We start from the raw sequence: 23,846 nt of genomic DNA on the forward strand, positions 1-23,846 counted from the left end.
AAACTAAAAACCTGCACAGAAAATTCGAGTACATCATCCCCTAGACTCAATTCTCAGAGTTAGAGGGTATTTAAAACACCAGGGTTGGAAGATATGTTAGAACATAGAAAACTGATAATCTGAGTTTAGATTACAGATTTTTAGACCTAAGAAGGGCCTCAGAATCTAGAACATAGAATGTTAGAGCTAGAAAGGATCCAGAGATAATCTAGTCCAGAAGATGTTAATCTGTAATCCATAGACAACCCCCTTCCCCAAAGGGGGTCTATGAACTGGAATGGAAAAAATTTCATCTTTATTTTCATTAACCTCTAACTTAAAATTGGCCTTTCATTTAATTAGTTTAAAATGTGATTCTGAAAAGGAGCCCCATAAGCTTTCCCTGATAGCCAAAGTGGTCCAGGACACAGAAAACATTAAAAAGTCCTGATTTAATCCAGCATGATATCTTGAGATTTGAGGTCCAGAAAATTGCAATGATTTCCCCAAGAAGGTCACAGAGTAGAATCAGAACTAGAACCTAGATGTTCTGGCCCTTAGGCCAGGGCTCTCCCCCCTACTGCATGTATATTTAATAGTTTGACAACAGCTAAATGCATTTTTCTCATGAGTGACCATGTCCCAGGTAAACCAGGGTAATGAACCACATTATAGAGGACATTCTGAGAGAAGATGGAATCAGGAGAAACCCTGGTCTGTGGGTCCTTTCCCCGGGGGAAGGGGGGGGGGAGAGAAGGAAGTAATGATCTGAGCCCCTAAACATTTGGGCCCAGGGTTGTGCCTGTCGGTTTGAGATGGCCCTTCCCTTTCCATTCCTCCTCCCCATCTCTCTTTCCTTCTTCTAGACACAAATTCACCCCGACCCTTGGCATTTGAGCTCATCTCTCCCTGAAGCAGGTGCTGCTGCCAGCATAGCTCCCTAAACTGCTCCTCCTTCCTGCCTGCTACTGCCTGGGACACTGGATGCCCACAGTGCTTTGTCAGAAGGCCATCCAGGAAAGGAAAGTTTCACTCTCTCCCTCAACAGCCCAGTCCATCCCTTCAGCCTAAACTGAGGCTTGTTACCTAGATCCCTCCCCATGCAGCTGGAGTCCAGTCTCTTCTTCTACTGCCCTGCTGGACCCTGGAAAACAACTGGTTTTTATAAGCCAAAAAGCCCCTCCCCATTAGGGGAGCCTAATGTCTTAGCCTGCAAGTCTCATCTTGGAGTTCTAAGCCCTTTAAAATCCAGCCTTTCCTTCCTATTTCTCCAGGCCCCATGATCCAGAAGCCTTCACTCTAGTGAAGCTCCCAATGAGTCTCCCAACACACACTATGTGTATCTCCCATCTTTTCTGAATTGCCTCCTCCCCTTCTTCTTCACTAATTCTTACCCATCTTTTAAGACCAGGTTCAAAACTCCCTTTCTCCAGGAAGCTTTCCTTGATAAAATAAAGCGGCTATAATTGATGATCTCCAAGGCCCTTGCCAGCTCTGACATTCTAGATTCTAAGGTCCTTTTTAGTTCCAAGATTCTGTGTCCTAAGTTTTCTCCCAACTCTGACATTCTACATTCTAAGGGAGGAAGAGGAAGGGGCAGAAAAGGAGAAACAGGCACAAAGAGGCACTGAGAAAGAGGCTGCAGTAACAGCAGGCGTCTTCATATCAGAGGCCTGAGCTGTAATCCCAGCTCTGACACTTAAAAAATTAATAAAAATTCACTCTGAACCTCGGTTTCTTCATTTGTTAAATTGGGGGGAAAAACTGACTTCATGGGGCAATTTGTGGGTAAAAGATCATAAAAATGTGTTATTATTACTGTTATCCTTTATCTCCTTTCTATGACATATAAGAGTTCCTTGGTCTTCCAGGGCTGATTATTCACCTTTATGTTTATTCCTACCTCTAGGCAAATAAAATACTGAAGGTTAGCACTGAGAGAGAACAGGGGATGGTATAGTATAGAGACAAGATTATGGACTTTGATGGCTGCTCATAGTTAAGGTTTGGTGAGTGATTGCTAAAAGGAATTAGGATCCAAGAGGCTGCCTCAGACCCTATCCCTGCCCAAAGAATATTTTTTTTTCTTTTCTTAATGTACTTTCCACACTTTGTTCTTTTCAAAGCCCTATTTCAACTATACTCTTCATCCAATTACTGAGAAGTAGGCAAGGTGAAAGGAATAGTCTTCATTTGGCAGATGGAGAAAACTGGGGCCTCAACAAGAGGAAGACTTTCCCAGGAATCAGGGATACAACCAGGATCTTGGGTCTCCTGCCTCCCAGTCTAGGACTCTAGATTTCTCTTTCTTTCTCTATTACCTTACTTCCCTCTTACTACTACCAGTAATGAAAACTGAAGTCAGAAAATTATACAGACATTTGGTTAAATGGAAAGATTTTATGGAAAAGAGACCTATAGCACTGTTCTAGGGGAAAAAAAGGATGAATCCAGTAAAAGGACACCAGGAACACAGAGGAAGCAAAGGCTCAACCATTCTGTGCCCTGTGTTTCTTAAATATTCCAAGACCTCTTCCCATCTTGGGCATTTTATGTTCTATATTCTGGAGCCCTGCCCTCTGACCTATGTTCTCTGGTTTATTCCAGCTCTGACATTCTACGTTCTCTGTTCGAAAATGCTTTCTAAAGCTGTCCTTCTTTGTCCTAAGATTTTTCCCAGCTCTGATATACTATGTTCTGAGATCTTTCTCAGTTCTGACATTCTTTGTTCTATATGAGGCTGAGAGAATCTATCCCTATCTAATAATAACCCACAGCTCATCCTCTCCATTCCTAATACCTATCCCAGCCTGAGGAATGGGAATAACTCCCTTGTCATCAGGGTGACTCATAGTCCCCAGACAATGTGATCTGCAGAGGGGAGGCCTGATTCCTCAATCTGCAGTGGTGAACAGTGTCACCCCTACATTGCCTCCCATATTTGGTCAGGATATGTGACCCACAGGGCTAAAAAAAAATAATGATAACTTCCATTTCTTTTAGATTTATACAATACTCTTTTCTGCATAATGACCCTGTGAGGTGTTTAGTGTAAATATCATTGCCCTTACTTCATAGAGAAGAAATCCTAGATGAAGTAATTGGCCGAGGGTCACATGGTTAGCCACTGTAGGCACCAGGAGCTGAATGCTGGTATTCCTGGCTCCCAAATAAGCAGCTTTCCCTGTCATATCATGTTATCTCTTTATCTCAATTATGGCATGAGAACTCCTTGGGTGGGGAACCAAGATGGGGTGAAATGAAACCCAGTGGTTCTAAATTCTTAAGATTGAGAAGGGACTTTAAAAAATCAATTCTTCTATTTCTCTAAGGAGGACAGGCTTAGGAACGGGGGAACCAAGGACTTTGAGGAGAATCAATTCTTCTATCTCTCTAAGGAGAAGGGCAGATTTGGGAATAGGGGAACAAAGGACTTTGAGGAGAATCAATTCTTCTATCTCTCTAAGAAGAAGGATAGACTTGGGAATAGGGGAACTTTGAGGAGAATCAATTCTTCTATCTCTCTAAAGAGAAGGATAGACTTGGGAATAGGGGAACTTTGAGGAGAATCAATTCTTCTGTCTCTCTAAGGAGAAGGGCAGACTTGGGAATAGGGGAACCAAGGACTTTGAGGAGAATCAATTCTTCTATCTCTCTAAGGAGAAGAACAGACTTGGGAATAGGGGAACCAAGGACTTTGAGGAGAATCAATTCTTCTGTCTCTGTAAGGAGAAGGATAGACTTGGGAATAGGGGAACTTTGAGGAGAATCAATTCTTCTATCTCTCTAAGGAGAAGGACAGACTTGGGAATAGGGGAACCAAGGACTTTGAGGAGAATCAATTCTTCTATCTCTCTAAGGAGAAGGACAGACTTGGGAATAGGGGAACCAAGGGCTTTGAGGAGAATCAATTCTTCTATCTCTCTAAGGAGAAGGATAGACTTGGGAATAGGGGAACCAAGGACTTTGAGGAGAATCAATTCTTCTATCTCTCTAAGGAGAAGGACAGATTTGGGAATAGGGGAACCAAGGACTTTGAGGAGAATCAATTCTTCTATCTCTCTAAGGAGAAGGACAGATTTGGGAATAGGGGAACCAAGGACTTTGAGGAGAATCAATTCTTCTATCTCTCTAAGGAGAAGGGCAGATTTGGGAATAGGGGAACCAAGGACTTTGAGGAGAATCAATTCTTCTATCTCTCTAAGGAGAAGGACAGACTTGGGAATAGGGGAACCAAGGGCTTTGAGGAGAATCAATTCTTCTATCTCTCTAAGGAGAAGGATAGACTTGGGAATAGGGGAACTTTGAGGAGAATCAATTCTTCTATCTCTCTAAGGAGAAGGACAGACTTGGGAATAGGGGAACCAAGGACTTTGAGGAGAATCAATTCTTCTATCTCTCTAAGGAGAAGGACAGATTTGTGGATAGGGGAACCAACGACTTTGAGGAGAATCAATTCTTCTATCTCTCTAAGGAGAAGGATAGACTTGGGAATAGGGGAACTTTGAGGAGAATCAATTCTTCTATCTCTCTAAGGAGAAGAACAGACTTGGGAATAGGGGAACCAAGGACTTTGAGGAGAATCAATTCTTCTTTCTCTCTAAGGAGAAAGACAGATTTGTGGATAGGGGAAGCAAGGATTTTGAAGAGAATCAATTCTTCTATCTCTTTAAGGAGAAGGATAGATTTGTGGATAGGGGAACCAAGGACTTTGAGGAGAATCAATTCTTCTGTCTCTCTAAGGAGGACAGATTTGTGGATAGGGGAACCAAGGACTTTGAAGAGAATCAGTTCTTCTGTCTCTCTAAGGAGAAGGACAGACTTGGGAATAGGGGAACCAAGGACTTTGAGGAGAATCAGAGGAGAGGCTTTGGCTTGAAGAGCAAAGAGGTAAGGACAGGGGAATAAAAATGACAAGGATCATTCCCATTTCTCTGGGGCTTTCAACTTTGCCAGGCAACTACCAACTCTGTGATGGAGATATCATAAGTATTATGAATCCAGCCTGTTGGATGAGGAAATCAAAGAAGGGATGGGAAGTTAAGTGTCGGAGTTGGGACTTAACCCTTCAGTCCCAGCCCAGGACTCTTTCCTGGCTGCAGGGGAGGGGAGAGGGGGGAAGGGAAGGGGAGGATGGGAAGATGGGGGTGTAGGGGGGAAAGGAAAGGGGAGGGGTATAGAAAGCCCACTCACTCACCTCTCACCACCACCAGCACAGAGCTATAGGTCTGCCCCACCAGGTTGGAGGCTGTGCACGTATAGAGTCCGTTGTCCGTCTGTTTGCAGAAGAGTATCTTAAGAACAAAGTTCTCCTGCTCATCCTCATATATCATGTGCCTCCGGCCCTCAGCGACCACCTCCCCATCCTTCTTCCAGACAGTCTCGGGTTTGGGCTCCCCAGTCACATAGCAGCTCAGGCGTGCATGTTTGCCCTCAGTCACGGTGCACGTGCGCGTGCCCCCACTGCTCCAGCGCCCCAAGCTGGAGCTCAAGCCGGTGCCTTCGGCCCGGATCTCCTCCCTCCGCCTCTGCAGGTGGGCCAGCAGGGCCGTTGTTCCAGACGCGGCCTCCGCAGCCCGGGGCCCCACCAGGGCCTTCTCATCTACCACGAGGGCAGCAGCGGCGCTGGCGGACCCGATGGGGTTCTCGGCCAAGACCGTGTAGGTGCCGCCGTCTCGGGGACGGGCGCCCCGGATCCTCAGGGAGCTGTCTTCCCCCCGAGCCTCCACCTGCACGCGGTGGAAATCGGGAGACGACGGCTCGCCCAGCCGCCGGCCGTCTTTGGACCAGCTGACTGACATCGGGGGGCTGCCCTGGAGCCGGCAGCGGAAGGTGGCATCCTCTCCCACGCTCACCCGGATCGAGGTCGGCCGCAGCAAGAAGTAGGGAGCCAGCTCCGCCCGCATGCTGTCCTCGCCCACCTGCAGGCTGACCGCGGCGAAGGCCTCGCCGATGGAGTTGCGGGCCCGGCACACGTACTGGCCGCTGTCTTCCAGGGTGAGGTCCACGATGGTCAGGCGATAGAGCTCCCCCTCCTCAGTCACGCGGAAGCGCCCGCCCGCCGCCACGGGCACCTGGTCCTTCTCCCAGCTCACCAGGGGCACCGGGTTGCCCACGATCTGGCAGCTCAGGGTGGCATCTTTGCCCACGGACACCAGGAAAGCCTTGGGCCGGGTGAGGAAGCGGGGCGCCCCGCTGAAGGAGGTGTAATCCATCCTGGCTTCCTGGGACAAGAGGAAAGCAGCAGTGAATATGAGGACGAAGTGACACGTCTGACCACGGGCCTCAGAGCTAGAAGGGGACCCCAGCAATAGCCAAGCCCGACGTCCTCTTTTTCGGGGTGAAGTAACTGAGAGAAAGGAAAGAATTGGTGCTGTGTAGCTCAGTTAATGGGCCGCAGAAAGGTGAGTCTGAATTCGGGGTCCTTTCAACGTCAAATCTCCCTAATCGGGATGCCCAGAGGATGTTTACCCAATAGCCTAGAGTAGGATTAGAGGAGATGGGGGTGGGCGGAGAGGGAGGCTCTTTTCTCTCTCCTGATGACATCATGCAAAGTCAATCTCTGGAATCCTCCCCCCCTCCCCCCCAGTTACCTTCTTTCTTTACGAAGTTCTGCCCTCTTCAGTAAATTATACATCCCTCTTTCCTCCCTTCCTCCTTCCCCCCTCCCCTGCTTCCTCCCCCCCTTTCTAAATCCCTCTCTGAGACATTGGCCTGATTAATGGAAAGAACCCAAATTTACTCCTTCTGCTTGTCACCCATTCTTTAATTACAATCTTCTTTCCTCAGGACAATCCCACAAGGGCTATGTTGGATAGACCAGTGCGAAGAATACTAGGTGTAGAGTCTAGAAAGCCCTGGGTTTGAATTCTGACTCCAACATTTGACAGTTTTGTGACTATAAAGAAGTCCCTTAACCTTCCTAAAATCTCAATGTCCCCGTGTATTAAGGGGGAAGAATAATTAATATCGCTAGTGCTTAATTTGAAAGTGATTTAATTGTGAGGTTCAAATGATGAAATGAATGCAAAGTATTTTGTAAAACTCAAAGTTATATAAATTCAATTCTATAAAAATTCTTAAATTATATGCGCAAGATACCATCATTGTTAGGACCTACTAATACAAAGCAAAAAAACAAAACTTCCCTGCCCTCTTGCAGCTTCCATTTCATTCTTCATTCTCCATACAGATAAGTAAATATAAGGCCATTTGAGGTGTTGAGAAAACACTAATAATTGGTGGGGGATTAGGAATTAGAGGAAAAGATAATGAATTCCATTTGAGGCATGAGTTTCAGGAGTTTATTTTTTTAAATTTAGACTTCATCAATGTAGGGAGCTTCCAAGAAAGCAAATTCTCTTTACCAACCAAATCAGCAAATGTTCTGCCATTTTTAATCTTAAACAATTGCCTATGCGGGGAAGGGGAGGGGTGGCACTGAGAAAGTGATTTGAGCAGGGTCACAATAGTCAGGATATGTCAGAGGTCAAATCTGAACTCAGGTCTTCCTAACTCTGAAGCCAGCTCTCTATCAACTACCTCAGTGTCATTGTCATCATCATCATCATCTTCTTCTTCTTCTTCCTCCTCCTCCTCCTCTTCCTTTTTTCTTCATTTTCTATCTTTTCTTCATCTTCTTCATTTTCTCTTCTCTTCTCATTCTCTTCTTCATCTTCTCTTCTTATTCTTCTTCTTTTTCTTGTTCTTCTTGTTCTCCTTCTCTTCCTCCTTTTCCTTCCTCTCATTCTCAACAAACAGTGGATAACATTATTTACCCAGGATCTCAAAGCTAGAAAGTGATCTAGAATTATCTATATCTTGGATATGGAATGAAACTGAAACCACAAGTCAGCTCTACAATGCTGAGTATCTTTAACTCAGTTTTCACTTGAAAACCCTAGTGAAGGTGTCTTCACCCACACCCCAGCACAGCCAACCCATCCTACTGTGAGAATCCATCTCCTGTTAGGAATTCCCTTACATGGAATTTAAATCTACCCCTCTCCAACTTTCTTCCTGAAGAAACTGGGGGAGATATGCAGTGAATGGGGGGGGGCAGGATGGTGGGTGTGCACTATACAGTGGATAGAACCCTGGGTCTGCAGCCAAAAAGGTTGGAATTCAAATCCAGCCCCAGATACTTACTAGCTGTGTGGCCCTAAGCCAAGGACCTTATCAAGATCCTCCCTAAAGAAAAGGGACCTATACATGCAAAACTGTTTGCAACAGCTCTCTTTTCAGGCAAAGAATTGGAAATGGAGGGGATGCCCATCAGTTGGGGAATGGCTGAATAAATTGTAGTGTCACGGAATATTGTTGTTCTATGAGAAGTGATGTACAGAATTCTGTTGGGGAAAAACATGGGAAGTTCTCAACAAACTCAAGCAAAGTGAAATACACTGTATACAAAGTAATAGCAATGTTCTGGGATGGCCAGCTGTAAATGACTGTTATTCTCAGCATTACAAAAATCCACAGCCTACCCTGAGGACTTATGATGAAAAATCCTATCCATACCCAGGGAAGAAACTGATTATATCTGAATTCAGATTGAATCATTCTCTCTCTTTCTCTCTCTTTCTCTCTCTCTCTTTCTCTCTCTCTCTCTCTCTCTCTCTCTCTCTCTCTCTCTCTCTCTCTCTCTCTCTCTCTCTCTCTCTCTCTCTGTCTCTCTGTCTCTCTCTCTCTCTCTCTCATTTGAGTTTTCTTAAGTCTTTTTAAAATTGGGATGGGATATCAATTTTTTTTTCACAACATGACTGTTATGGAAATGTTTTTGTATAACTTCACATGTAGTTTCTTAATGGGGGCTGGGGGTGGGGAAAAGAGAAAGAACCTGGAACTCAAAAGTTAAAAAAAATTGTAAAAAAAAAATGTCTGGGAAACTATTAAATAAATAAATAAGGAATTTTATTTTTTTAAAAAAAAAAGATTCTCCCTAAATGTGGCACCCAGAACTGAACCCAGTACTCCAGATGCGGATTTGATTATACCAGCATACAGCAAAACTTTCAAACATGCTTTATCCTGGACACCATGTTCTCTTACTACAGCCAAGGATTATGTGAGGTTTTTTAAAATGCCATGCTATACTGTTCACTTTCATTAAGTTTGCAATCCACTGAGACCCCCAGATCTTTTTTCCTTTCAGAGGAAAGATTGTCTGGTGCCAGTTCCCAGTCTTGTACATGTGGATTCTATTGTTTTAAACCCAGAATAAAACCTTCCATTCATCCCTAAAAATTTTATCTTATTAGATTCAACTCAACATTCAAACTTGTTGAGATCTCTTATCAATTCTAACTCTATCATCCAGGGTATTGACTATCCCTTCAAGTGTGTATTTCTGTAAAGTTAATAAATATAGATCTTTATCTTCATCCAAATCACACATACACACATACACACACACACACAATCAAAAAGTTGAATAATACAAGAACAAAACCTGAAATATTTCATTAGATACATCATACATATATTAGATAATATGAAGCCTCTAATAATCATTCCTCTAGATATGAAAAGATGTCCCCACTCCACTCCTTTGCAGAGGAAGAAGGTAAGGGAACATTACATATATTTTCAGACTTTTTCAATGTGTTAGTTCATTTGCTGGTTTTTGGATGGGTTTCTGTTTTTTCTTTTTTTTTTTTTTTTCCTTCTTTAAAAAATGCTATTCATTATATGGAATGGCTATCTGGAAGGCAGAGGAGAAAGGATGCTGATGATGTGGGGGGGAAAGGTATCAACAAAAATATATCCCTCCAAAACCCCTACTTTAAAAAAAAATCAGCTTCTTAAGTTCAAGGTGGGAGAGAATGAAAAAGATCATGGAGTTTTAGTGGACTACAAGTAGGGCAGAACCCAGCAATGTGATATGGCACCCAGAAAAGCTAGTTTGGATCTTAGATTGCATAAAAAACAGACAAAATTTTTAGTAAGAGGGAGCTGATAGTCAGACCACATTTGGATCATTGTATTCACTTCAAGACATCCCATTTTAAGAAGAACATTGCTGAGCTAGAGGGCATCCAGAGAGTGCCATCAGGGATGGCAAAGTCCTTACGTTATGAAATTTATTATGAAATTTAGTTGATGAAACCAAAAAGATTTTTAGCACAAGCAAGAGAAGGTGGAGGGAGGGGCACAATAACAATCTTCAAATATTTGAAGGGTAATCAGGAGGAAGAGGGATTTTCACTGATTATGTTTAGTCTTGGAGGATAAAACCAGGAGCAATGGGAAGAAGGTGCAGATTTAGGCTTGCTATTCCCACAAATGTAAATTGCCCTCTTGGAGAAGCAATGGGTCTCCAAGCAGAGATGGGATGGTAACTTGCTGAATATAGTGTGGAGGGGATTTCTTTTGGGTATGGGCTGGACAAGACAATATTGGGGCTTCTTGGCATTCTGAAAGTCTGAGCTGTGATTCTTTAGTCCTGGCCGACAGATTTGTTCCAAATTTATCCAGCCTCTATTGTCCAGCCCACATCCCTCAGCCTTGGCCATGACAATCATGAAATACTTTGTAATGCCTCATTAAAAAATGAATAAGCACGGCATTGCCTTGATCCACTGATCCAGTAACCCTGTTAAGAGGAAGGAAATGAATTTCATTTGGCATGACCTTGTCTAGATGAAGCCCTGCCGGGGTTCTAGATAATCACAGTTGCCTTTGCTAAATGTCACTAACCATTCCTTTAATAAGGGAGTAAGAATAACAGCTTACATCTTGACAAGTCTACAAGTCCACTTGTACAAGACTTTCCTTACCATCACCCTTTAAGGTAGGTTGTTTAGGGCTTATTTTTAATCTAAATTTTTGTCGATGAGGAAGTTAGAGTCAGAGAGGACTCATGATCTGTCTCAGGCCTTCCCATCAGCATTCAGGGCTTCTGGGCTACAAGTCCATAAACAAAACCAATCCAAAATGGGATGAGGGGAGGAAGAGACACCACTAGAAGCCCCCTCCCCCCACCTCTTCATCACAAATCATCTGCTCCATTCAGGGTCGCTAATATATTTCAGATCCATTTCCAGACTTAACTCATATAGTCTCTCCAGGGGTCCTCCAGGCTGTCCTCTCCTTTCTCTTTCTTCCCCCCCCCCCCGCCCCGTTCCTTGTGCCTCTTCTCAGGAGCCTCTCTGAGTACCCAAATCCACACTGACCTCTAGCTTTTCAGAATCATTTGACTGCCAGCCCATCTTTCTAAATACAGCCAATCAAAAAGCCACATATCTACGAAGACCCCTTTTTGTTGTATATCAATAAAGACGGACTCCTCCTCCTTGAGGTGGATGATTTTACTGACCTTCTTTGTTAATAGTTATATGCATCACTATGAATTAACTCATTTTACTCAGTCTGTGCCTCAGTCTACCTTTATTAAAGACAACCCACGCCAGATTGGGAGCCCCCAAGTGCAGGAACCATTTCTCCCTCTGTCCTTTCTTCCTTCTCTCTTCTGTGTCCTTTCCCTCCCTCTCTCTCTCCTTTCTTCTTTTCCTCTCCCCTCCTCCTCTTTCTCTCCCTTTCTCCTTCCCTTTCTCCTCTCCCTCTATTTCTTTTCTGTCCTATCCCTTCCTTCCCTCTCTCTTTTTCTCTCCTTTCCTCTCTTCTCTGTTCTTCCCTCTCTCCCTCCTTGCCTCCATATCAGATATTTGGGACTAGGAGAGCCAAACAGTGTCTGAAGAAGTTTCTTGAAGGAATGTGGGGGCTAGAAGAGGCAAGTTAGGAAATTCAAACCCCCCTGGATCTAAAAGGGCCGTGGTACATCAAACACCACTGGGTGCCAGGGTGACTGTGCCTTGGCTTTCTCCTTGGAGAGAAGGGCTGGCCTGGTTGATTGAAGCACCCACAATTAACCCAATTTGGCATCTGAGAAAAGCATCCATGTAGCTCATGGTTTAGAGAAGAAGCCACGAATATAAATGTGATTCCAGGTGATCTCTAAAATCTCAAATACAGTCTGAATCCTGATCACAAACTGAACTCTGAGTCAGTCAACATAGTAACATGTTGGGGGTCCCGAGGGTGAATGGGTAAGAGTGGGGATGATTTGGTGTGATCCATCCCTGCTACTAAAGAACCAAAGCTTAGAGCTTTAGGCTCTGGGCAGGAGGAGGAAGGGCAGGGAGAACAGCTTGCTCCCATATCATTCTAATCCTATTTAATCCTTCAAGGGAGGAGGCAGGCTGAGCTCTTTGCAGTGGGGGTGCTGGGCTGGCTAAAAAAGGGGTTGCTGACTCATAATGCTTCTGGGAGCTTCTGCTCTCAGTAGGAGGCTGGACACTGCTGCAGGGCCCAATGACAGGAGGCTATACTGAGCCTCTGCACCCCTGACCTGAACCCAGAGCAAGGACATCCATCACCTGCATGGGGATGGAATATGGTCAGGGCTGAGGGATGGGGCAGCTGCCAGATTGGGATGGGCCTGGTTTGCAGCACACTCCCAGCAGGCCTTCTTCTACCCTCATCTATCTGCCAAGGCCTCCACTCCTTCCCCTTGCCAACTTACTACTGATACCCTCCTTTCACTAAACTGCCTGTGCACAGACCTCATCATCACACAATGTCTCCATCAACACATATTGGGTAGAGGAGGATACTGGAGCATGAGGAGGTAAAATAATTATGCCATAGAGATGAGGGGGGAGGAAAGAGGGAGGAAGAAGAAAGGAGGAGGAAAAGGAGGAGGAGAAAAAGGAGAAGAAAGAAGAAGAAAGAAGAGAAGAAGAAGAAGAAGAAGAAGAAGAAGAAGAAGAAGAAGAAGAAGAAGAAGAAGAAGAACGAGAAGGAAGAAGAACAAGAAAGAGGAGGAGGAAAATAGTGAAAAAGAGATAGGGATGGAGAAAGGGAAAGAGACAGGAAGGGGAAAAAGGAAGGACAGGGACAGAGTGAAGGAGAGAGAAAAAGAGAGGCAAGGAGGGAAAAGGATAGAGGAGAGAGAGAGAAGGAAGGGAAGGAGAGAGCAAGAGAAAGAAGACAGAGAAAGAGCAAGAGAGGAAGGGAAGAAGGGAGAATGAGGGAGGAAGAAAGAGGGAAGGAAAGGGACAAAGAGGAGAGAGAGAAAAGGAGAGTTATTTAAGTGCCTACAATGTGCCAGACACTGTTCTAAGTCTTGGTAATACAAATAGAAGCACAAATCCCAACAGTCTCCAACCTCAAGTGCTCCCATTCTACTGGAGAATAAAACATAAAAGGAGTGGGGAAGAAGGCTTGAAGACCAAGGCTATTGAAAAGGCCAAGTCTAGAGAGTGAAAAAAAATTTATAGTTTCTTAATTGTGGCAAAACTAGGATTCGAACATTTTGGCCAAAACATTCAAGGCAAACAACGACAACAATAACAAAAAGCCAGTTCCTTTCCCTCAGCACTGTTTTCTCAACGCTGCTCAAAACCCTTGAACAGCCTCCTACTGGCTAACCAATAAAGTTCAGGCTCAGGTTGGTATTCATGGCCCTCCTCCACCTAGTGCCAGTCTACCTTTCCAGCTTCATATCCCATGACTTTGTGAGCTTCATGCTCCAGTCAGTCTGCACCCCCTGCCATCCCCTCACGCCCTGCTTCTTGCTGTTGCTATGCTCCTGTGGTCCCCTCTTCCCGGAGGGTCCTTCCTTCCCCTACCATGCTGGCTCTGAAGATGAAAACCACCCATCCAGAAAGTGTGTTCCTTTGTCAGGGAGAGAGTTTCCTATCACTAGAACAGACTGGAAAATATGTTACCCAGCCCCAGAGAATTCCTGAGTTTGTTTGACCTGTCCAGGCTGTCATGGAGAAGATTTCTGCTCAGGTATTAAACTTAATTAAACAGTGACTGAGCTTCTTCAAGCTCTATGACCCCAAGAACACATTAAAGTCACAAGGGGTGAAGCTTCAAGGTCATTTTGTCCAAACCCTTCCTTTACTAATGAAAATCCCCTCCAAGAAAGAGACTTGTTCAAAACCCCACTTACTTAGTTCCTGAAGAAGCCAGCGCTAGCACCCAGGTTTTCAGCCTCCCACTACTCTACCCAATGATTATACGAAGTGTTATTAAACATAAGCAGTGAGATTTCAAATATGAATCATTTCATATTCATTGTAATATCGGGGAAACTTTTCAGTCTCTTCAGTATGATTGCTCTGAGCAAATGGGGATACCCAGGCTCAGCAGGGAGGAGGGAGGCAGGGATCTGTTAGCAGGATTTTTTTTCCTCGTTGGTCTGCACACTACTATTGTGGAAACTTCCTCCTCCGATACAGATCAGCAAATTGTCTATAACGTTTAGTATCTGAGATTCCAGGGTACCAAAAACTTAGTCACACATCCAGTTTATCTCAGAGTCAGGATTTGATCTCGGGCGTTGCTGTCTCCAAAGCCAGCCCTCCTTCCGCTATATCATACTGCCCCTAGTCACAAGGATGGCTGAATGCACAAATCATAAATATCTGAGTGCTAGGAGATAGCTTAGAAGAAGTTTCCCTTAATAGAATCTAAATCTGATCTTTATTTTATTCTCATAAGTCACTTCCATCTTCTGGAGCCAAACAAAACAAACGTGTTTCTTCTTGCATATGTCTGCCTTCCAGATGCCTCCAAAGCTTCCCTATGCATCCTAAGTTTTCTCCAAGCTGAAGAGATCCAGTTCTTTCCACCAGTGTTCAGACAGAATGTTCCATCTGGGTCACAATCCTCTGAACATAAAGCAGCTGTCAACACCCTTCCTAAAATATGATGCCCAGAATTGATCACAGTCCTTCAGATATGGCTTTCCGGACAAAAGACAGCAAGGTCCCAGCCCAGCAGCCTGGGGACAGGAAATCAGGAAGACCTGAGTTCAAATGCAATTTCAGATACTTCCTACCTGTGTGACCCTGGACAGGTCATTGAAATCTCTCTCTCTCTCTCTCTCTCTCTCTCTCTCTCTCTCTCTCTCTCTCTCTCTCTCTCTGTTTCTTCAACCATAAATTGGTATGCTAATAATAGTAATAAATAAATTATAATTTACTTATAAAATAGATAAAGGGTAATGAAATAAATATATAAATAGTGATAAATTAATTAATTAACCTACCTCACAGGGTTGATGGAAGAATTAAATGAGATAGGATTTGTAAAATACTTAGCACAGTGTCTGACAAATAGTAGGTGACTAATAGATGCTTGCTCCCTTCCCCCTCATAGAGCTAAAAATACAAGAGACACTAAAGGTGATTTAGTCCAATTTTATATTTTACAGATGAGAAGAATGAGGGATCAAAACAGGAAATGAGTGACAGAAGCAGGATTCAAACCCATATTGCTTGACATTAATTCTCGCGCTACTTCTGCTGCACCTTGAAATGCTTCCATTAATGGAGCCTATGGCTGTGCTAGTTTGGGACTGACATGTCTCACTGCTGATCCGCACTAAGTTTGTAGTTCACTAGATACTGATCATTTTCACTCAAATGGCCATTTAGCCACATCTTCTTCGTCCTGTGCTTGTGCAGTTTTGTTTTGTTTTTTTAGGCAATTGGGGTTAAGTGACTTCCTCAGGGTCACACTACTAGTAAGTGTCTGAGGCTAGGTCCGAACTCAGGTTCTCCTGATTCAGGCTGCTGCTCTCACCACGTCTCCACCCCTGAAACTGCCCCCCGCAGCTGATTTTTGTAGTCCAAATGAACAGTTTTGGATTAGAAATGTGGCTCAGCTTCTGCCTGCTGCTCTTGAGCTCTCCAGCCTGGACTCACAGGACCCAGGACCAGGAAAGTGATTTGTGAGGTTTCAGACATCTCCAGCCCAGGAAAGGGCACTGGACTTGAAGCCAAAATGGGTTTGGATTAAAATCCCAGCCCTGATATCTGTGACCCTGAACAAATTTCATCTCTCATTAGTAAAATGAGCCTTAGTCCTCTCATCAGTAAAATGAGAACAATAATAAAGCTTTTGTATCAATATTCATTAGTAGTGATAATCTACAGTTCATATGTTTAGGTTTCGAGTTGGGAGGGACCTTAGAGATAATTTTATGGATGAGAAACTGAATCCCAGGATTAGGCCAGGTCACTTAGGCAATAAGGGGCTGAAGCCAGATTTGAACCTGGGTGCTGATTTCCATAAAGCATCCCTATTTTTGACCTCATCCTTTCCTTTCTGCTTTACAAGATTGTCCCAATCATCATCCTCTCTGTCTCTTTGTCTTTCTGTCTTTGTCTCTCTGTCTCTGTATCTCTTTTTTGTCTCTCCCTTCTTCCCTCACTCTCTCTCTTCCTTCCCTCACTGTCTCTCTCTATGTCTCTCTTTCTCTCTTTCTGTCTTTCTGTCTCTCTGTCTTTCTCTCTGCATCTCTTTCTTTCTCTCATTCTCTCTGTCTCTTTCTCTTTCCCTATCTCTCACTCTCATTCTCTGTCTCTTTCTCTTTATTTCTCTGTCTCTCTCTGTCTCATTCTCTCCTTCTCTCTGTCTGTCTCTCTCTTTCTCCCTCTCTTTACCCTAGTCTCTGTCTGATTGTCTGTCTGTTTCTCCCTCATCTCTATTTGCTGACTCTTTCCTTGATGCCCACAAACATATTCAGGTTCCACCATCTTTAAAAAATCCTCACTTGACCCTATCATTCCCTTCAGTCTATCACTCTATATATCTCTTTTCTCTTTCACAGCCAAGCACCTGGAAAAAGCTGTCTACACTTGCTATTTCCCCTTCTCTTATTTCTCAGCTACTTGAAATCTGTCTTCCAATCTCGTCATTTATCTGAAGTTGCCCTCTATGGAATTACCAATGATCTAATCGCCAGATCCAAGGGTTCTTTCCCAATTCTCACCATTCCTGACTTCTTGGCAGCATTTGACACTGTTGACTGCCCTTCCTCCTCCACCCGCTTTCCTCTCTGTGTCTCAGTGGTGCTGTCCTCTGCTGGTTCTCTTCCTACCTATCTGACTGTGCCTTCTTAGCTTCCCTTATTGTCTTACCATGCTCATTATGCCCATGAATTGAAAGCTTGCCCCAAGATGCGCCCTAGATCTACATCTCCCATTTCTTAATATTAACTTTGCCTTCATCTCTTTCTTTACTTTATCCTTCCTTGTTTTTGTTATTTAAAATGTTATTTCTCTCATAAAAGCTTAGCAGAATGTGTCCTTTCTCAGTTTTTGAGAACAATTAATATAGAATGGATATTAACTTCTCTTTAGATATTTGCTAGAACTCATTGATAAATCCGTGTGGAAAATCTGTCACTTTGCAGATGGAAAAATTGAGATATAAGGAGATGAAGAAACTTTGTCATGATCATATTGCTGGTAAGTCAGGATCTGAGCCCCAGATACAGGACTCTCTTAACCATTAGATCATATTTAAAACTCAAGCATTGAGAGACCAAATCTGAATGGAAAAAAACACTGGTAATGACAACTCTACCTTGCTACATACCAAAGCAACTGAAGAAACAGGGAAAGAACCCAGATGTAGAGACCTATTTTAGAATTCCTTTTTGTTTTAACAAAGAATTGGACATGGGGGGAGAGGAAGGAGGTGCTCATCCACTGAGAAATGGCTGAACAAATTATGGCATGTGAATATAATGAATTATTTAAGTGAATATAATCAAATATCTTTGAAACATAAGAAATGAAAATTTCAGAAAAACTTAGTAACACTTGTATGGACTGATGCAAAATGAAGTAAACTTCTAGAACTAAGAGACCAATTTGCACAATAATTACATTGTAAAGAAAAATACCTTTGAAAGACCTAAGGACTCTGAGCAATCCAATGGCTAACAATGATTCAAGAAGATTAATGATGAATCCTGGTGGGGACAGATGATGTACTTAAAGTACATAATGAGACATTTATTTTTGGTTATGACCAATTTAGGAATTTATCTTGCTTGATAATGTATACTTATTATAAGGATTTTATTCTTAATTTTTAAAAAATCCATCCTGCCTTGGTTTAAAAAAATTCACAAAATTTAGCATACTATTTTTCTCTCAATCAAACCATATTCTTACTCTTTTAAAAACTCACCCTAAGAAGCCTTTCCAGATTAGCTTCACTCCATTCCACTCATCTTTAGTCTTAGTTTATCCATCTGTCCATCAGAACCAGCAATCCCTCCATAGATCAACAAATATTTGTAATCAGAGCCTGAACTTGGGAAACAAGGAAATAGAAGACACAATTCCAAGTCTCATAGGAGTAGAAGATTTTTAAGCAGGAAGAGATCTTGGATTTCATCTTGGTAAAATGGCCATGGGATCCAGAACTTTAGACTGAATGGGACCTTAGTGATCTTTGTTAGTCCTTTTTTGGAGTAGGAAACTCAATCCTCAGGGGAGGATGCGCAGTGATATCCTTATAGACCTGAGTTCTCCCAACTCCCAGCTCCCAAGCAACATTTGTCCCCTTTAGGGTACATTGACTTATATGATGTTAGAACTGGAAGAAGCCTTAGAATCACCCAATCCAGTCCCCTCACTTTACAAAGATAGAAAAACCAGACCCAGAGTGAGAACCTGCTGTCCTAAGGCCATAGAATCAAGTTTAACATGAGATGTCCAATCCATCTCCTTTGGATCCCTTCACTCCTAATTCAACCATTTATTACTGCCTCAGCTTCCTCATCTATAAAATGAATTGAAGAAGGAAATGGCAAACCACTCCAGTATCTTTGCCAAGAAAACCTGAAATGGGTTCACGAGGAATTGGATATGACTTAACTCACCAACAAATATGTAGATACACTATGCTAGAGAGTGGGAACATGATAATCATCAGAATGTGGTCTCTTTGTTCACAGAACTTTGAATCAAACCAGTATATTAGAAAAGATGGTTGAGCAAGACATGTGCACCAACATTGCCTCAGAGTGCCCTAATCACTGGTGCTTGGAGAAGGAGGATGGTCTCCTTCTCCTGTCTGCCTGTCTCTGCTCTCTCTCTCTCTCTCTCTCTCTCTCTCTCTCTCTCTCTCTCTCTCTCTCTCTCTCCTTCTCCCCCTTTGTATGTGTATTTCTCTGTGTCTCTGTTTTGTCTCTCTGCCTCTGTGTCTCTTTAGATCTGCCTATCTGTCTTTCACACACACACACACACACACACACACACACCCTACAACCTATTATAATACAGACTTCTTAAGGAAGATCTAATATTCACGATCATGTGGATATGCTGGGTTAGGGATGGTGGTAGGGAAAATTACCTCTGATTCTGTCTTTGTACCCTCACACATCCAGCATTGGGCTTGCTCATCCTAGGTACCTAATAAATGGTGTTGAATGAAAGTTAATTCTCTTGCTTTGCCCATAGATAGCTCTGCCTCTAGGGCTGGATTCAGAAAGGCACAAGTTCCTATCTAGTTTTACACATTTACCTGACCAAGGTGTTTAACCTGCATCTGCCTCAGTTTCCTCCAGCTTAAAATAGGAACAATAATAGCACTTAGCTCCCAGGGTAGTTGTGAGGCTCGAAGGAGAGATCTGCAAAGTGCTTAGCACAGTGCCTGGCACAAAACTGGTGTTTCCTTCCTTCCATAGCAACCACACAGAGCTGGGCACAATTGAACCAGCAGCCTACGCCATCTAGAAATACTGACTTCATTTTGACCTTCCACATTTCATAGTACCAGCACATAGTTTCCATCCAAGTTGTAAAGGACTTTTCAGACCATTAACTTTCAGCTCTTCATTTTACAGATCAGGAAACTGAGACCCAGAATGCAAAATGAATTGTTCAGAGCCAGGGAGTAAGATGGGGCTTAAAATGAGTCTGTGATGTCCCATGGGTACAAATCTGTGCTGTTTTACTCTATCAGACTTCTCTCCCTTCTGGCCCAAAGGCACCAAGAAGATTCTTTCTTCTCTCTGGAAGTTCTGAGCATCCCACCTTTTTGCCAGGTTCAGAGTTTGCATCACCACCTGTAGGGACTGATGTCAGCCTTCAAGCATTCTCTCTTTCTGCATCCACATGCAAACAACTCAACTGATTCCATTCCATTTAACAAACATTAAGTGCTTTCTGTGTAAAAGGTTTTGTACTGGGCCCCGGGAGGATATAGGGTAACCAGGTCAACATCTGGATACTGCTATACATACAACTTCAAGTCTGTCCAAGAGCAGTTTGGAGTTCTAACAAAAACTGAGAGACCAGAAATTGTACCCAAAGGCCCAGGTCAATCTCTGTCATTGGTCTGTCAGGCAACAAGCACACCTAGTATGTACCAGATAGTATGCTAAGTGCTGGGGACACCAAAAAATATAGAAGAGACCCACAATGGGAGAGGACAGGCCAAAAAAATTGTGCAAACAAGGTGTATTCAAAATAAATTGGAGACAATTGACACGGAGAAAAGATTAGCATTAAGGGCAATTTGTAGTAGGTGGGATCATTGTGTCCCTCTGTCCCCAACCTTCTGGCCCCTTGAACTCCCCACTGAAATCACCATCTTAGTGGTTCCCCCCAGTGAAGAGACTTGCATCTGCTCCCTCCCCTCATCCCTGTCTCATGGCATTAACTCAGGTATTCATTCCTTTGCTGGGAAGGGACCTTCATGAGGCGCTGACACCCTCGGCCCTGAACAGAGTCATCAAGTCCACCTCCTCTGGGTAGAGGCATCCTTCAGAAGCGTCCCTGACACATGATCCTCTAGGCTCCCCCTGAAGACCTTCCAAGGCAGCCATTTGGGGACAGCTCTGGCTATTAGGACATTTTTCCTGACCTTGAATTGACTTTTACCTTCCTAAAACTTCTTCCCATTGCTCCTAGTTTTGCTTTCCGAGGGAGACAAGTCTAATCCCTCTTCTATCTGACAATCCTTGAAATACTTGAAAACAATTGTTTCCCCCTGTCTTTGAGTCCCTTCAACCAACCCCCCTTCTATGATCTGATTGCCAGTCCTCTCATCACTATTCTTTAGACATGCTCATTCGTCAATGTCCTTCCAAAATTATGGCAACCATAACCCTTCTCTTCTGGATCGTATCAATTCATTCTCCTATATATAGATATCCATCACCTTCCTGACTATCCTTTCCCCCATCTGAGATTCCACAACATACTGATCCCTACCTCAGACCTGAGACCTTGAAAATATGGAGAATTGGGAATCTCTTATCCCTGAACTTAGCCAAAGGCTGAGACCACTGCCCCTTCTTCCCCAGGAGCTTTAAGGGATGGAGTCCAAGGGAGGGAGTTTCAGGAGAAAAGGGTTGGGCTGGCCCCTCTAAACATTCCCCAGCCCCAACACTGGCCTCAAGTGCCAGGAAATTCTTGCCTGGAGTTGTATGTCAACTCCCCCCCAGCCCTCTCCGGACAACATGCCTAAAATAGCCCCAGCTGTCAGGTCTACTCCCAACCAGGGAAGTCTAGGGCCCAGCAAAGTCTCCCCAAACCTGCTTGGGGTGTGGGACGGAGATATACTTTATGGGAATGACTATACTGTCCTCTGAAGGGCAAGGTTTAGTGAGGCAGAAATGGAGGGAGGTACCTTGTTCAGGAGAGGAAAAAATATATAATGATGGGGGAGAGGGGAGAGGAGATCAGTTCTCTGATTAGAGGGGAGCTGTAGCGAGGAAGGAGGTGGAATAGCCAAGATCCAAGTTGCCCCCAGAAGCTTAGGAAGTGGGAATCCCTATATGTTGGTCCTGTCCCATGAACACATGTCAACCAATCCCCTCTTGTGCTCAGAGCTCCAGTGTGGATGGTCCCACATTGTAGGGTGAAATCTAGCCCATTTGAACCCCCAAAGACTTCCGTTCCTTCCCTCAGAGAGACCTCAATGACCTTCAGACACTCAGGACAGCCAAAAGACTCACTTTGGTCCCAAGAACTTTCTCAGTTGTTCCCAAGTTACAGATTCTGACCAATTTGGTTTCCCCAAATGTAAGAAATCCTTCCCTTCCCCAACCCTCTTATTCACCTCGCAAACACAAAGAGCCAAACTCAGTTCCTTAGAAAAGCGGGGAGTTTAAGTACCTCATTATAGAGATGAGGAAATTGAACCCTCCCCAAAAAAGGCATTTGCTCAAGGTCATACCATTAGTAAGTGCAGAATTCTAGGAGTAAGTCCAACCCAGTGTTCTTTCTACTGTAATAGCAGTGGTCTCCCTGGACCGCTCCTTGTCCCTGCTTACCTGGAGTCTGGGTTATGGTCAGGGCTGGAGGCTTGTCCCAAGGTGGATTTGGGGAAAGGGGCAGCAGCTGGAGAGAGAGAGAGAGGGAGCAGAGGGCTGGGGTCTCTCCCTCCTCCCTCTCTCCCTCAGACCCAGTGGAGACACGGGGAATGGGGGAGCTGTACTGGGGAGCCCCTGCAGTGGCTCCGCTGCCGAGGGCTCCAGCGAAGACCACCCCTCCCCTTCCCACCAGCCTTGCAGGGCTGGACGGATGACGTGTTCCCTCCCCACCTCAAGTGCCCAGCTCCAAAATAGCCCAGGGTGTCACTTACTGGGGGATCCAATTTCACCCTCACAGGAATGACAGAGGGAGGCAAAAGGGCAGAGGGTGGGGGAGGTTCCAGTGGGTACAGGGAGAAGCATGGGGGCTAGCGGGGAGAAGGGGTCCCCTCAGAACCAAGCCCAGAGGGTTGCAGGAGAAAGAAGACCAGTGAGTCATCCAGATGTCTTGTTAAAAAGGCAAGAGACCTGAAGTCAGAAATCCTAGCCTGGAGGGTCATTCTTACTGGTTGTGTGTGACCTTAGCCAAGTAACATTCTCTTTCAAATTCTGATCCACAACAGGAGGAGATTAGACTGATATCTCAAAAGGTTTTTTTTTTTAGTCTAATAAACATTTTAGAAGTCCTCCTAGACCACAGATTGATACAGGGCGATTTAGAAGAACCCCAACCCTAAGAGACCATGTGAGCTTAGGAAAGGCCGTTTCTGTCTTTGAGTCTCAGTTTACTCATCCAACAAATGGAGTTTATGATACTTCACTCACCTAAATGATAGTAAGGACTGACATTTATATTATACCTCTGGCTTAGATAGGCTTTGCGTGAATGCTCAGCACTGATCCTCTTAACAACCCTCAGAGATAAACAGGGCAGGCAATGATACTTCCATTTTATAGAGGAAGAAACTGAGGCTCTTGGAGGGGAAGTGATGTGTCTCACAGCTAGGAAGTGACCCAATATGAAGCAGGTGTTCTGACCCCAAAGTCAATATTCTTTTCAAGATGTTACAAGTCGTTGTAAAAATCAGATGAAATTACTGATGTTCACATTCTGGTCCAGACCTATGACATCAATGGCAAGGAATCCTCTGACAGGGTAAATTGATTAATCAATGAACAGGAATTTACTAAGTGCTTTCTATGAAGAGCAGCAGGGGATAGTGGAGAGGGGATAGTGAACCAAAAAGACTCTGGTCAAGCCTTGCCCCTGAAACATAGTCCAGACCAGTCTCCTTAAATTTTTTCCGCTCCTGATCCCTTAACACCTAGGAAATTTTTACATAGATATATATAGGTATACACAATAGCTAGACAAATCAAATATTTACTGATAACTGATAACAAATCATAATTTTATGATGCCCACCTTCAGTTACAAGACCCCATATGGCATTGCAGGCCACAGTGTAAGAAGCTGGGGGATAGACCAATAAAGTCAAACTCGAACAGAAATGCGTGATCACTAAACCATAATAAGGATCCATGTGGGCTGCATAGTGACTCAGATCAACATCATCTTTATTTTGATTTATTTAGTTAACTATTTCTCAATTATATTTGAATATGGTTTGAGTCACACTAGGGAGTTGGAAAGCAGATTTGGGAATATGGTATGGTCTGGAGATGATCAGGAAATGATGTGAAGACCCGGACTCAGTGTGATTCCAGGAAATATCCTTAGACCCCTAGTTCTCTCAAAGAGCTTCAAATGGGCACATCCATGGCCTCC

At 43.9% G+C, this 23,846-nt stretch overlaps 1 protein-coding gene across 12 annotated transcripts in view; it reads right to left on the minus strand.

Moving 5' to 3' along the window:
- Positions 1-22,317, minus strand: part of OBSCN (obscurin, cytoskeletal calmodulin and titin-interacting RhoGEF) — a 324,327-nt gene extending 302,010 nt beyond the window's left edge. For all 12 annotated transcript variants that reach the window (XM_031960192.1, XM_031960208.1, XM_031960173.1 and 9 more), the window contains exons 1-2: positions 22,079-22,317; positions 5,177-6,203 (exon numbers count right to left, since the gene is read on the minus strand). In XM_031960192.1, coding sequence (XP_031816052.1) covers positions 5,177-6,194 — 1,018 coding nt within the window. In that variant the 5' untranslated portion in view covers positions 6,195-6,203; positions 22,079-22,317. The remainder of the gene's footprint in view (positions 1-5,176; positions 6,204-22,078) is intronic.
- Between the last annotated feature and the right edge of the window lie 1,529 nt (positions 22,318-23,846).

This window comes from Sarcophilus harrisii, chromosome 1, assembly GCF_902635505.1.
Source record: "Sarcophilus harrisii chromosome 1, mSarHar1.11, whole genome shotgun sequence".
Classification (NCBI taxonomy): Eukaryota; Metazoa; Chordata; class Mammalia; order Dasyuromorphia; family Dasyuridae; genus Sarcophilus; species Sarcophilus harrisii.